General features: G+C 42.6%; 1 protein-coding gene across 8 annotated transcripts in view; it reads right to left on the bottom strand.

Annotated features, from left to right (window-relative positions):
- Positions 1–8,122: 8,122 nt before the first annotated feature.
- Positions 8,123–14,412, bottom strand: part of LOC124009816 (protein zyg-11 homolog) — a 27,952-nt gene continuing 21,662 nt past the window's right edge. The window contains exons 13-15 of one of the 8 annotated variants that reach the window (XM_046322000.1): positions 10,009–10,077; positions 9,266–9,369; positions 8,123–9,056 (exon numbers count right to left, since the gene is read on the bottom strand). In XM_046322000.1, the coding sequence (XP_046177956.1) occupies positions 8,866–9,056; positions 9,266–9,369; positions 10,009–10,077 (364 nt within the window). In that variant the 3' untranslated portion in view covers positions 8,123–8,865. Of the gene's footprint in view, positions 9,057–9,265; positions 9,370–9,851; positions 10,078–14,412 lie in introns of those variants that run through there. The other 7 variants (XM_046322001.1, XR_006834321.1, XR_006834322.1 and 4 more) reach the window with 7 other exon arrangements.

Raw genomic sequence — 14,412 nt, 5'->3', positions numbered from 1 at the left:
TCCATATATACAGTCATTGTAACTCCCACAGTATCCATGTCTGACTGTCCTCTATCTCCCACTGGATTGGTCTCTCTGACAGTCTTCTGTAGAGGGACACTGGCTCTTTCATTAACACTAAAATAAGTCACACGTGTTGTTGACCTAATGGGGTAAACACACACACACACACACACATCTCTCTCTGTCTTTCAATGTAGAGTACTATGAAATATTGGATAGAGTATTCTGGGTGTCCAGACTGGTCCAAAATGATGTTAATCCAATGGAGTTGGCTGGGAGAGTGAGATAACGAGATGCTTACTCACGCTAAGCTCCCACAGAGGAATGAGAAGTACAATTATATTTCAGTCTGGATCAGACAGATAGGCAATCCGCAATTTCCTCTGTGGTATTTGTGTGTGCGGGCGAGGGCCTAAAACATATTTGCGGAGTCTATCATTTATTTTTCCTCACTTTGTCTGTTCCACTTCCTTATCTCCAATCAGTCTCTCTCCTTTATCACTCTCACTCTCTTTACTCCTCGTTTTTTGTGACATTTCTGACTGGTGGCCATGGACCCTGCTTTTTCAACTGTTGTGTTCCCTCTGCCTTTCTTTTTATGTCTCTCTCTCTCCCTCCATCTGTCTCAGTCTCAGGTATCACTTTAATATAGATCACAACAGGCTATCAGCTATCAGTAGGCATAATGTACAAGCTTTCAGCTATCAGTGGGAATAATGTACAGGCTATCAGCTATCAGTAGGCATAATGTACAGGCTATCAGCTATCAGTAGGCATAATGTACAGGCTATCAGCTATCAGTAGGCATAATGTACAGGCTATCAGCTATCAGTGGGAATAATGTACAGGCTATCAGCTATCAGTGGGAATAATGTACAGGCTATCAGCCATCAGTAGGCATAATGTACAGGCTATCAGTAGGCATAATGTACAGGCTATCAGTAGGCATCATGTACAGGCTATCAGTAGGCATAATGTACAGGCTATCAATAGGCATAATGTACAGGCTATCAGCTATCAGTAGGCATAATGTACAGGCTTTCAGCTATCAGTGGGAATAATGTACAGGCTATCAGTGGAAATAATGTATAGGCTATCAGCTATCAGTAGGCATAATGTACAGGCTATCAGTAGGCATAATGTACAGGCTATCAGTAGGCATAATGTACAGGCTATCAGTGGGAATAATGTACAGGCTATCAGTGGGAATAATGTACAGGCTATCAGCTATCAGTAGGCATAATGTACAGGCTATCAGCTATCAGTGGGAATAATGTACAGGCTTTCAGCTATCAGTGGAAATAATGTATAGGCTATCAGCTATCAGTAGGCATAATGTACAAGCTATCAGTAGGCATAATGTACAGGTTATCAGTAGGCATAATGTACAGGCTATCAGTAGGCATAATGTACAGGCTATCAGTAGGCATAATGTACAGGCTATCAGTAGGCATAATGTACAGGCTATCAGTGGGAATAATGTACATGCTATCAGCTATCAGTGGGCATAATGTACAGGCTATCAGTAGGCATAATGTACAGGCTATCAGTAGGCATAATGTACAGGCTATCAGTAGAAATAATGTACAGGCTATCAGTAGGCATAATGTACAGGCTATCAGTAGGCATAATGTACAGGCTATCAGTAGGCATAATGTACAGGCTATCAGTAGGCATAATGTACAGGCTATCAGTAGGCATAATGTACAGGCTATCAGTAGGCATAATGTACAGGCTATCAGTGGGAATAATGTACAGGCTATCAGCGGGAATAATGTACAGGCTATCAGCGGGACTAATGTACAGGCTATCAGCGGGAATAATGTACAGGCTATCAGCTATCAGTAGGCATAATGTACAGGCTATCAGCTATCAGTGGGAATAATGTACAGGCTATCAGTGGAAATAATGTATAGGCTATCAGCTATCAGTAGGCATAATGTACAGGCTATCAGTAGGCATAATGTACAGGCTATCAGTAGGCATAATGTACAGGCTATCAGTAGGCATAATGTACAGGCTATCGGTAGGCATAATGTACAGGCTATCGGTAGGCATAATGTTCAGGCTATCAGTGGGAATAATGTACAGGCTATCAGCGGGAATAATGAACAGGCTATCAGCTAGCCGTTGAATTGCGACTCTACTTTGTCTCTCTACTGACTCTTAGCTTGTTGATTCCCTGGGAGGGAACAGGTACACTGTTTGTATTTGGTCATGTTTCCGGTCACCTTGCCCTGATTAAAGCAGTGGTTCGCACTTTCAGTTTTGCAAGAATGCTGCCATCAATCCACGGTTTCTGGTTGGGGAAGGTTAATAATTGCTGTGGGTACAACATCACTATTCATCAATATTATTGTCCAATGCTGATCGAAGCAATGCTGAAGCTTGGAATCAGATTGGTCGGACCAGCGTTGAACAGACCTGAGCACGGGCGTTTCCTGTTTTAGTTTCTGTCTATAGGCTGGGAGCAACAAAATGGAGTCAGTCAGATTTTCCGAAAGGAGGGCGGGGCAGGGCTTTGTATGCGTCGAGGAAGTTCGAGTAACAATGGTCCAGGATTTTTTTTCCGCCCGGGTAGCTCATTCGATATGCTGATAAAATTTAGGGAGTGTTTTCAGATTAGCCTTGTGGCAAGATAGTATTATTAGGGGAAAAGGGATTAAATTGCAAACAAATCCACAACAAGTTCTGTGTTACCCTAAGTCTAACATCTTTCTCACAACCTTCTCGCGACTTGAAATTCTCCAATGTCACACTCCAGGGGAATGTGACCTTTGACCCCCTCAAGACTGTTCCCCAGAGTTCCAATGACCTCTGGCAAGTTGACTATAGTACACCACTCCAGAGGGTCATATTTCAAGTTACACTATATATACAAATGTTTGTGGACACGCCTTCAAATGAGTGGATTTTGCTATTTCAGCCACACATTGCTGACAGGTGTATAACATCCAGCACACAGCCACACAATCTCCATAGACAAACAATGGCAGTAGAATGGCCTTACTGAAGAGCTCAGTGACTTTAAACGTGGCATCGTCATAGGGTGCCATCTTTCCAACAAGTCAGTTTGTCAAATGTCTGACCTGCTAGAGCTGCCCCGGTCAACTGTAAGTGCTGTTATTGTGAAGTGGAAATGTCTAGGAGCAACAGCGGTTCAGCCACTAAGTAGTAGGCCACAAGTAGGTCACAGAACGGGACTGCGGAGTGCTGAAGTGAAAAAAATGGGTCTGTCCTAGGTTGTAACACTCACTACCGAGTTCCAAACTGCCTCTGGAATTAACGTCAGCACAAGAACTGTTCGCCGGGAGCTTCTTGAAATGGGATTCCATGGCTGAGCAGCCACACACAAGCCTAAGCCCACCATGAGCAGTGGAAACGTGTTCTCTGGAGTGATGATTCAAGCTTCTGGCAGTCCGAAGGATGAATCTGGGTTTGGCTGATGCCAGGAGAACACTACCTACCCCAATGCATACTGACAACTGTAAAGTTTGGTGGAGGAGGAATAACGGCCCGGGGCTGTTTTTCATGGTTCGGACTAGGCCCCTTAGTTTCAGTGAAGGGAAATATTAAGGCTACATCATACAATGACATTCTAGATGATTCTTTGCTCCCAACTTTGTTTGGGGAAGGCCCTTTCCTGTTTCAGCATGACAAGATCCTTACAGAAATGGCTTGTCGAGATCGGTGTAGAAGAACTTGATTGGCCTGCACAGAGCCCTGACAACCCTATTGAACACCTTTGGGATGAATTGGAACACCGACTGTGAATAGGGGGCAGAGGCAGTAACATCTTCTGACAGTGGGGACCGGTATAGACCAATGATCTATCTATCTATCTATCTATCTATCTATCTATCTATACAGTGCCTTGCGAAAGTATTCGGCCCCCTTGAACTTTGCGACCTTTTGCCACATTTCAGCCTTCAAACATAAAGATATAAAACTGTATTTTTTTGTGAAGAATCAACAACAATTGGGACACAATCATGAAGTGGAATGACATTTATTGGATATTTCAAACTTTTTTAACAAATCAAAAACTGAAAAATTGGGCGTGCAAAACTATTCAGCCCCTTTACTTTCAGTGCAGCAAACTCTCTCCAGAAGTGAGGATCTCTGAATGATCCAATGTTGACCTAAATGACTAATGATGATAAATACAATCCACCTGTGTGTAATCATGTCTCCGTATAAATGCACCTGCACTGTGATAGTCTCAGAGGTCTGTTAAAAGCGCAGAGAGCATCATGAAGAACAAGGAACACACCAGGCAGGTCCGAGATACTGTTGTGAAGAAGTTTAAAGCCGGATTTGGATACAAAAAGATTTCCCAAGCTTTAAACATCCCAAGGAGCACTGTGCAAGCGATAATATTGAAATGGAAGGAGTATCAGACCACTGCAAATCTAGCAAGACCTGGCCGTCCCTCTAAACTTTCAGCTCATACAAGGAGAAGACTGATCAGAGATGCAGCCAAGAGGCCCATGATCACTCTGGATGAACTACAGCTGAGGTGGGAGACTCTGTCCATAGGACAACAATCAGTCGTATATTGCACAAATCTGGCCTTTATGGAAGAATGGCAAGAAGAAAGCCATTTCTTAAAAGTATCCAAAAAAGTGTTGTTTAAAGTTTGCCACAAGCCACCTGGGAGACACACCAAACATGTGGAAGGTGCTCTGGTCAGATGAAACCAAAATGGAACTTTTTGGCAACAATGCAAAACGGGAAGTACAGCTCCCGCTCAGCCCAGTCAAAGCTGTTCGCTGCTCTGGCCCCCCAATGGTGGAACAAACTCCCTCACGACGCCAGGACAGCGGAGTCAATCACCACCTTCCGGAGACACCTGAAACCCCACCTCTTTAAGGAATACCTAGGATAGGATAAGTATCCCCCCCCCCCCCTTTAAGATTTAGATGCACTATTGTAAAGTGACTGTTCCACTGGATCTCATAAGGTGAATGCACCAATTTGTAAGTCGCTCTGGATAAGAGCGTCTGCTAAATGACTTAAATGTAAATGTAAATGTAAAAGCAACACCCTGAACACAACATCCCCACTATCAAACATGGTGGTGGCAGCATCATGGTTTGGGCCTGCTTTTCTTCAGCAGGGACAGGGAAGATGGTTAAAATTGATGGGAAGATGGATGGAGCCAAATACAGGACCATTCTGGAAGAAAACCTGATGGAGTCTGCAAAAGACCTGAGACTGGGACGGAGATTTGTCTTCCAACAAGACAATGATCCAAAACATAAAGCAAAATCTACAATGGAATGGTTCAAAAATAAACATATCCAGGTGTTAGAATGGCCAAGTCAAAGTCCAGACCTGAATCCAATCGAGAATCTGTGGAAATAACTGAAAACTGCTGTTCACAAATGCTCTCCATCCAACCTCACTGAGCTCAAGCTGTTTTGCAAGGAGGATTGGGGAAAAATTTCAGTCTCTCGATGTGCAAAACTGATAGACATACCCCAAGCGACTTACAGCTGTAATCGCAGCAAAAGGTGGCGCTACAGAGTATTAACTTAAGGGGGCTGAATAATTTTGCACGCCCAATTTTTCAGTTTTTGATTTGTTAAAAAAGTTTGAAATATCCAATAAATGTCTTTCCACTTCATGATTGTGTCCCACTTGTTGTTGATTCTTCACAAAAAATACAGTTTTATATCTTTATGTTTGAAGGCTGAAATGTGGCAAAAGGTCGCAAAGTTCAAGGGGGCCGAATACTTTCGCAAGGCACTGTATATATATGCACTAGATGACTGATAGGGGCACTGTGTTAACTTCTTGATGCACTCATCCCGTTACCGGGATCATTTTCGTCAACATCCGCTGAATTGCAGAGCGCCAAATTAAATTACTAAAAATATTTAATTTTCATGAAATCACAAGTGCAATATAGCAAAACACAGCTTAGCGTGTTGTAAATCCACCTGGCGTGTAAGATTTCAAAAAAGCTTTCCGGCGAAAGCATAGCAAGTGTTTATGTAAGGACATCTCTCTCAGTAGACAAAACATTACAAACAGCTAGCAGCCAAGTAGATTGGTCAGAAAACCAATAAATGAATCGCTTACCTTTGATCTTCGGATGTTTGCACTCACGAGACTCCCAGTTACACAATAAATGTTCCTTTTGTTCCAAAAAGATTATTTTATATCAAAAATACCTCCATTTGGTTGGCGCGTTATGTTCAGAAATCCACAGGCTTGAGTGGTCAAAAACGGGCAGACTAATTCCAAATAGTATCTGAAAAGTTTGTAGAAACATGTCAAACGTTTTTATAATCAATCCTCAGGTTGTTTTTACAATATATAATCGATAATATGTCCACCGGGACTGTAGCTACTTCAATAGAAGAGCGAGAGAAAATGTCTACTCTAGCTGTTGCGAATGCAAAACACTGCTGGCACCCAGCCATACAATGACGCGATGTGATCTTTCTCGCTCATTTTTCCAAATAAAAGACTGAAACTATGTCTAAAGACTGTTCACACCATGGGGAAGCCATAGGAAAAGGAATCTGATTGATATCCCTTTAAATGGAGCGAAGGCAGGCTATGGGACAGAGAGCTTTCAGGAAAAACAGCACTTCCGGGTTGGATTTTCCTCAGGTTTTCACCTGCAATATCAGTTTTGTTATACTCACAGACAATATTATGACAGTTTTGGAAACTTTAGAGTGTTTTCTATCCTAATCTGACAATAATATGCATATTCTGGGCCTGAGAAATAGGCAGTTTCATTTGGGTACGTTTTTCATCCAAACATCAAAATACTGCCCCCTACACTCAACAGGTTTTAAAGCCACCATGCCTCCATCTTGGCACTCCCCACAACAAAAATATTTTGGATGCTATAGAAAGCATTTAATGTCTACATTACTTTTTGCCACATTTACTCTACTACAGATACCTTAATGCATACTAGTAAATTATATTGTGAGAAATGTATATATATATATAATTTTCCTAAAAGTACAAATTTGAGATTACTAATGTTGTCTTCACTACAACCAAAAAATACTTAAACATTTTATTTTGTCCCTGAAACATTCCTATGGAGGACCTCTCCTACTGGGGAGTGCCAATATGGCAGACCGGTGGCGCCAAAGCCTCAATGGCCAATACATACAGCGCCTTCAGAAAGTATTCACGCCCCTTAACTTCTTCCACATTTTGTGTTACAAAGTGGGATAAAAATAGATGTAATGTGTCAACGATCTACACAAAATACTCTTTCAAAAAGGAATAAAAATGTGAACATTTCTACATAATGTATGAAAAATAAAACAAATATTTCTTGATTCGATAAGTATTCAACCATTGGCGGAAATTACAGCTGTGATGCTTTTTTCTCTAACAGCTTTGCACACCTGGACTGTACAATATTTGCACATTCTTTTTTACGTTCTTCAAGCTCTCCCAAGTTGGTTGTTCATTGCTAGAGAGCCATTTTCAAGTCTTGCCATAGATTTGAAGTCAAAACTGTAACTAGGCCACACAAGAACATTCAATGTCGTTTTGGTAAAAAACTCATGTGTATTTTGCCTTGTTTTCGGTTATTATCATGCTAAAAGGTGAATGTCTGTTGGAGAGCAAACTGAAACAGGTTTTCCTCTCGGATTTTGCATGTGCTTAGCTCTATTCCATTTATTTTCATCCTTGCCAATGACAATCATACCCATAACGTGATGCAGCCACCACCATGCTTGAATATATGAATAATGGTACTCAGTGTTGTGTTGGATTTGCCCCGAACATAATGCTTTTAATTCAGGACAAAGTTCATTTCCATGCAACATTTTCACTTTACTGCCATATTGCAAATAGGATGCATGCTTTGGAATATATTTATTCTGTACAAGCTTCCTTCTTTTCACTCTGTCATTTAGGTTGATATTGTGGAGTAACTACAATGTTGTTGATCCATCCTCAGTTTTCTCCTATCACAGCCATTCAACTCTAACTGTTTTAAAGTCACCATTGGCCTCATGGTAAAATCCCTGAGCGGTTTCCTTCCTCTCCAGTAACTGAGTTAGGAAGGAACGCCTGTATATGTGTGGTGACTGGGTGTATTGATACATCATTCAAAGTGTAATTAATAACTTCACCGTGCTCAAAGGTAGATTCAATGTCTGCTTTTTTTTAACCAATAGGTGCCCTTCTTTGAGAGGCATTGGAAAACCTCCCTCGTCTTTGTGGTTGAAACTGTGTGAAATTCACTCCTTGACTGAGGGACCGTACAGATATTTGTATGTGTGGGGCACAGAGATGATGTAGTCATTCAAAAATAATGTTAAACACTATTCTTGCAAACAGAATGAGTCCATGCACCTCATTATGTGACTTGTTACGCAAATGTTGTATCAGCAATCCAGGGTTTATATACATCATCGGTATATACACAGCACCTCAGAGCCCTCTGGTGACAGAGATTGGATTTTAAACTCCAAACACACACAGTACACCCGTTTGTTGTTACATTCCTGTTTAATTCGGAGAGCTGATTATTCTAGTCTCTTTTGAAAGTTGTTTTAATTATCGACTAAAAATAGCTCTGCTATTCTTTTTAAAAGCAGAAACTATCCAGGTCACATACCTGTAGAACAACTCCAGTGATCTTTTAGAATGTTGTTGTTGAAAAATGATTTCTACAGCTAGGTATTGAGGAGTCTGATGTCAAAAAGTGTCTTTCTGAGCATTTAACAAATATATTAATATTTATTTTCCTAATTCCCACCAATGCAACTACTAAAAAATACATATAGTAGACTGTACACAGAAAGAGATGTCAGATCCCATTCATATTTTAACACACCTGTGACTAAGGGGTCAAGGGTCACAGATCCATCATGACCTCCCATGATGTCCCTTTTCTGTCTGTGTTCTCAGGGGATTGCTGGTGGTCTGGTGGCGCTCCACCATACCCAGGATGCTCTCTGCCATCCCTCTGACATTGCTGTGGGTGTCAAGGTCACAGGACAATGTCTTTAGGAGTTCCACTGCCCCCTCCACCTGGAGCATATGGCAGTACTGCACACCTGGAATAAAATAGAATCACACATTATATACAATGTATTTAAAGCACCTCAGTAATATAGACAAACTAGTGAGGGAACGCCTCAGGCCACACACATTCTATGTGATCAAAGGACTATGCATGTGCCTACAGCCCAGTATTTTACAGCTATCTTCAAGTTATTGAAATAGTTCCCCAAATGATACCATGTACTGTAAATGACACACACACCCTCACCGTTCTGAGTGCAGACAAGATGCATAGCCCAGACAGCCCATAGCTGCACTCCAGCAGGCTGAGAGGTCTGAAGCAAGGAGAAGAACGGCCGAAACGACCTGAGGGAGGAAGGGAAATAAGGAGGAAGGGAGAGAAAGAGAGATGAACAGTGAGAGAGAGAGAGAAGTCATGCAGAAGAACGGCTCCTGACTTGTTAACTTTTTGGTTGTTAAGAGCGAGATTGACACGATTAAATGAGCAAAAAATGTATAGGTAATCAAATTGTACAACTGAAGATCAACACAGGAGGAAAAGATTGACAGAGAGAGTTAAAAGACCAATCTTAATCGTGGTAGCGAGCCAAATTCAAATCTGTCAACTACTTTACCATCTAGCTCTAATTGTTTACTGCTGGTAACCATTGCAACATGGCCACCGAGGCAGTGCCAGCAGCACCAGAGACTGAGAGACCCCCCCCCCCCCATTTTTGAATATCCAGCAGAAATCAAATCAGGGAAGAATCCATTTTAAAAACAGAATTCTGAGGGAGAACCCAGAAACTTTGTTTGCCGACTGCTCACAAAACAGGACTGTTACAAACCTGTTATTCTACACAGACAACACTACTGCCTGGCATACTGCTGTAACCAGGGATTTCAGCTACACCACAAAAAAAGGCATCTGCAAGGGAAGGCAAATACACATGTTTGAGGACAGCGATAAGGACCAGGAAAACAGGTTTCTGATGGTAAACATACCAGAACGGCACTGTCATGGTCCAGGGCAGTGAGGCTGCACTCAGCTCTGTTGTGCAGGACTTCCCCACCCTAACGAAGATAGAGGAAAGCAAAAAAGACAAGTGCAGTACCCCGACCTCTCCCCTCACCTCAGGCACCCCAACAGCAGGACCATCCTCCCCCCTGCCTGCCTACAACCACCAGAGCCAAGACCACACTACCATCAGCATGTTGAGAGACAGGCTGGCTCTGTTAGAGTTATGGGTTACTGAGCTGAACGAGCAGCCCCCCAGCTACACCGCCATCAGCCTGCTGAGAGACAGGCTGGCTCTGTTAGAGGTATTAATCGGAATGGACGATTAATTAGGGACGATTTCTAGTTTTCATAACAATCAGAAATCGGTATTTTTGGCCGCTGATTTGCCGATTAAAAAAAAGTAATTTTAAATTTTGTAATATTTTTTGATACCTTTACTGAACTAAGCAATTCAGTTAAGAACACATTCTTATTTTCAAGGACGGCCTAGGGTGGGTTAACTGCCTCGTCCTGGGGCAGAACAACAGATTTTCACCTTGTCAGCTCGGGGGATCCAATCTTGCAACCGTACAGTTAACTTGTCCAACGCTATAACGTCCTGCCTCTCTTTCTCATTGCACTCTACAAGGAGACTGCCTGTTACGCGAATGCAGTAAGCCAAGGTAAGTTGCTAGCTAGCATTAAACTTATCTTATAAAAAACAATCAATCATAATCACTAGTTAACTACACATGGTTGATGATATTACTAGATATTATCTAGCGTGTCCTGCGTTGCATATAATCTGACTGAGCATACAAGTATCTAAGTATCTGACTGAGCGATGGTAGGCAGAAGTAGGCACGTAAACATTAATTCTAACAGCACTTTCGTGCGTTTTGCCGGCAGCTCTTCGTTGTGCGTCAAGCATTGCGCTGTTTATGACTTCAAGCCTATCAACTCCCGAGATGAGGCTGGTGTAGCCGAAGTAAAATGGCTAGGTAGTTAGCACGCGCTAATAGAGTTTCAAATGTCACTCGCTCTGAGTCTTGGGGTGGTTGTTTCCCTTGCTCTACATGGGTAACGCTGCTTCGATGGTGGCTGTTGTCGTTGTGTTGCTGGTTCGAGACCAGGGAGGAGCAAGGAGAGGGAATGAATCTATACTGTTACACTGGCAATACTAAAGTGCCTATAAGAACATCCAATAGTCAAAGGTTAATGAAATCCAAATGGTATAGAGGGAAATAGTTTTATAATGCCTATAATAACTACAACCTAAAATTTCTTACCTGGGAATATTGAAGACTCATGTTAAAAGGAACCACCAGATTTCATATGTTCTCATGTTCTGAGCAAGGAACTGAAATGTTAGCTTTCTTACATAGCACATATTTCACTTTTACTTTCTTCTCCAACACTTTGTTTTTGCATTATTTAAACCAAATTGAACATGTTTCATTATATACTTGAGGCTAAATTGATTTTCTTGATGTATTATATTAAGTTAAAATAAGTGTTCATTCAGTATTGTTGTAATTGTCATTATTACAAATACAAATATTGTCCGATTAATCAGTATCGGCTTTTTTGGTCCTCCAATAATCGGTATCAGTATCGGCGTTGAAAAATCATAATTGGTCGACCTCTACCCACAACCCACTCCCAAACCGACAACATTTTACCCACATCCCCAGTCAACAAGGAGACTCACATGTGGACACCTACTACAGAGAGAAGCTCTCTGGCCCCCCCTGACACACCCCCACACACCCTTCCATGTACACGGGCCCCTGTGTACTCCAGCCCCAGACGTAAACGCACTAATCTGGTAAGACCCACTGAGGTGGCCATCCTCATTGACTCAAATGGGAAATCCATCCAAGAAGATCTTCCACCAACACAAGTTGTGCAAAATGTGGTGCCCAAAAACACAGAATGCACTCCACATCCTGTTCCAGCCTGACTTTGGCACACCAGGCCACATTATTATTCACACCGGCACCAACAACCTGCGAGAGGAGCAGGAGAGAGTAGGCAGCCTGGTCAACAGAGTAGCAGAGAGAGGGCCTCTTGAGTGGTTCCCCAACTCCCACATCACCATCTCCACTCTGCTGCCCCGCAAAGACTTTCATCCCCGTACCATTCAGAAAGTCAACGCTGACATCACCAGAGGGTGTGGCCTACTCCCGAACTTACACGTTGCTCACCACCCAACAATCACCCCAGAGCATCTGCACGACCACTCCCACCTGAGGAAGCAGACAGTAGGGATGTTTGCCAAGTCTCTAAAGGACGCGGCAGTTGGTAGACAAACACCCCATGATGTACTGGGCAGAGGACCACCCAGAGACCCCTACCAGGCCACTGCAACAACAAGGGGCCCCAGGCCCCTTCATGACACACCAGACCCAGCGCACCCCACAGGCCCCACCCACCACCAGAGCATCACCACTTCCATCGGCTTAGTCAGACCGGACCGGGCCTAGCCTGCTACCCCGCACCAGACCACCACCCCTACCAGACCAGAGAGGAAGCCCCACGGCCCAGAACTGGCTCTCCTCCACTCCACTGGGCCCAACAGCAGGAATAACGCAGCTGTGCAGAGGTCGCCAGAGGACAGGAGAACCCTCTAGAATTAAGTGAGATTAAACAGCTCCTCCAATACATCAACACACACACACACACTACTAGAATTTACTTGTTCCATGAATAGGAATATTTATCGTTGTCTCTGATTGGGGATCCTATTTAGGTTGCCATTTTCCATTTTGGTTTTGTGGGTTACTATTCTATGTTTAGTTGCCTGTTCGCACTAGTCATATTGCTTCACGGTTCGTTTTGTTATTTTGTATAGTTTTGTTCAGTGTTGCATTCGTTTAATAAAATAGAATGTACGCTTATCCCACTGCGCCTTGGTCTCCTTATGACGACCGTGACACTTCCAAAAAGCATTTGATTCTATTTGGCATACAGGACTGTTCTACAAAGTTATTGAAAGTGGTGTAGGGGGTAAAACATATGACATAATTAAATCAATGTATACTGGCAATACGTGCAGCATTAAAATTGTCAAGAAAATAACATAATTTTTTAACCAGGGGCAGGACCTTCGTCAGGGTTGTAATCTGAGCCCTGCACTCTTCAATATTTACATCAACAAATTGGCCACTATTCTAGAAAAAATCCTCACTTGGGCCCTGGCAGTAAACCCCAAAAATACCAAAATAATGATTTTCCAGAGAAGATCCAGATCTCAGGGAATTAGACCAAAGTTCTCAATTGGTACACAATATATAGAGTACTGCACACACTACAATTACTAAGGTTTAAAAATAAACTCAACTGGACACCTTAATGAGGCAGTGAATGAACTGAGAGAGAAAGCAAGCAGGGCATTCTACGCCATTAAAAAACAAATTCAAATTGAAATACCTATTCAAATTTGGCTAAAACTAATTGATTGTGTCATTGAAACAATTGCACTTTATGGCAGCGAGGTGTGGGGTCCATTTTATGGCAGCGAGGTGTGGGGTCCACTTTATGGCAGTGAGGTGTGGGGTCCACTTTATGGCAGCGAGGTGTGGGGTCCACTTGCAAAACAAGATTTCATCAAATAGCACAAACACCCCATTGAAACCCTGCATGCAGAGTTCTGTAAGATTCTCCTACATGTCCAGAGGAAAACTACAAACAATGAATGCAACTCAAAAAAGAGCAAATAGGTTTTTGGAAACATCTAAAATACAGTGACCCCCTCTCATATCACTACCAAGCCCTGCAATGGCAAGAGCTGAGCAAAGAAAAGAGTTTCCTCATCCAGCTGGTCCTGGGGCTGAGTTCACAAACCTGTTCTACTAACACACTGAAGCCTCAGGACCAGAACATCCAATCAATCAGGATAAACCAAATTCCAACACACTCAAAACAAAACTACATTGCTTATTGGGAAAGACAAGCACAAAGCAAAATGCAGTGCTCTCTGGCCCTATATCGACAGTACACCGTGGCTAACTCTTGAACCATGGTTACTGATCAAAAACCTTGACAAAGTACAGGCTCAGTGAGCACAGCCTTGCCATTGAGAAGGGTAGACACAGGAAAACCTGGCTCCCTGTAGAGGAAAGGCTGTACAACCACTGCACAACAGCAGAAACTGAGACAGGGCTGCATTTCATGACAAAATGTCAAAAATATAAAACAATTAGAGTGTAATTTCCACACATTTGAAACCCTTATTCAAGGGTTCAAAGACCTCTCTGATGAGAATAGGCTACCTGTCATGTTGGGGGAGGACACAGAGAGCTGTGGGTTGGCAGTGCACTACATTGCTGCCTGCAATAAGATGAGGGACAGTGTCTGACAGACCAACCAACCTGCACATGTCCTTTACTGTATGCTTATTGTTATTG

The sequence above is a fragment of the Oncorhynchus gorbuscha genome, linkage group LG22 (genome assembly GCF_021184085.1).
Source record: "Oncorhynchus gorbuscha isolate QuinsamMale2020 ecotype Even-year linkage group LG22, OgorEven_v1.0, whole genome shotgun sequence".
NCBI lineage: Eukaryota > Metazoa > Chordata > Actinopteri > Salmoniformes > Salmonidae > Oncorhynchus > Oncorhynchus gorbuscha.
Note: the sequence above shows the minus strand (reverse complement) of the source record. Positions and strands in the feature narration are given on the sequence as shown.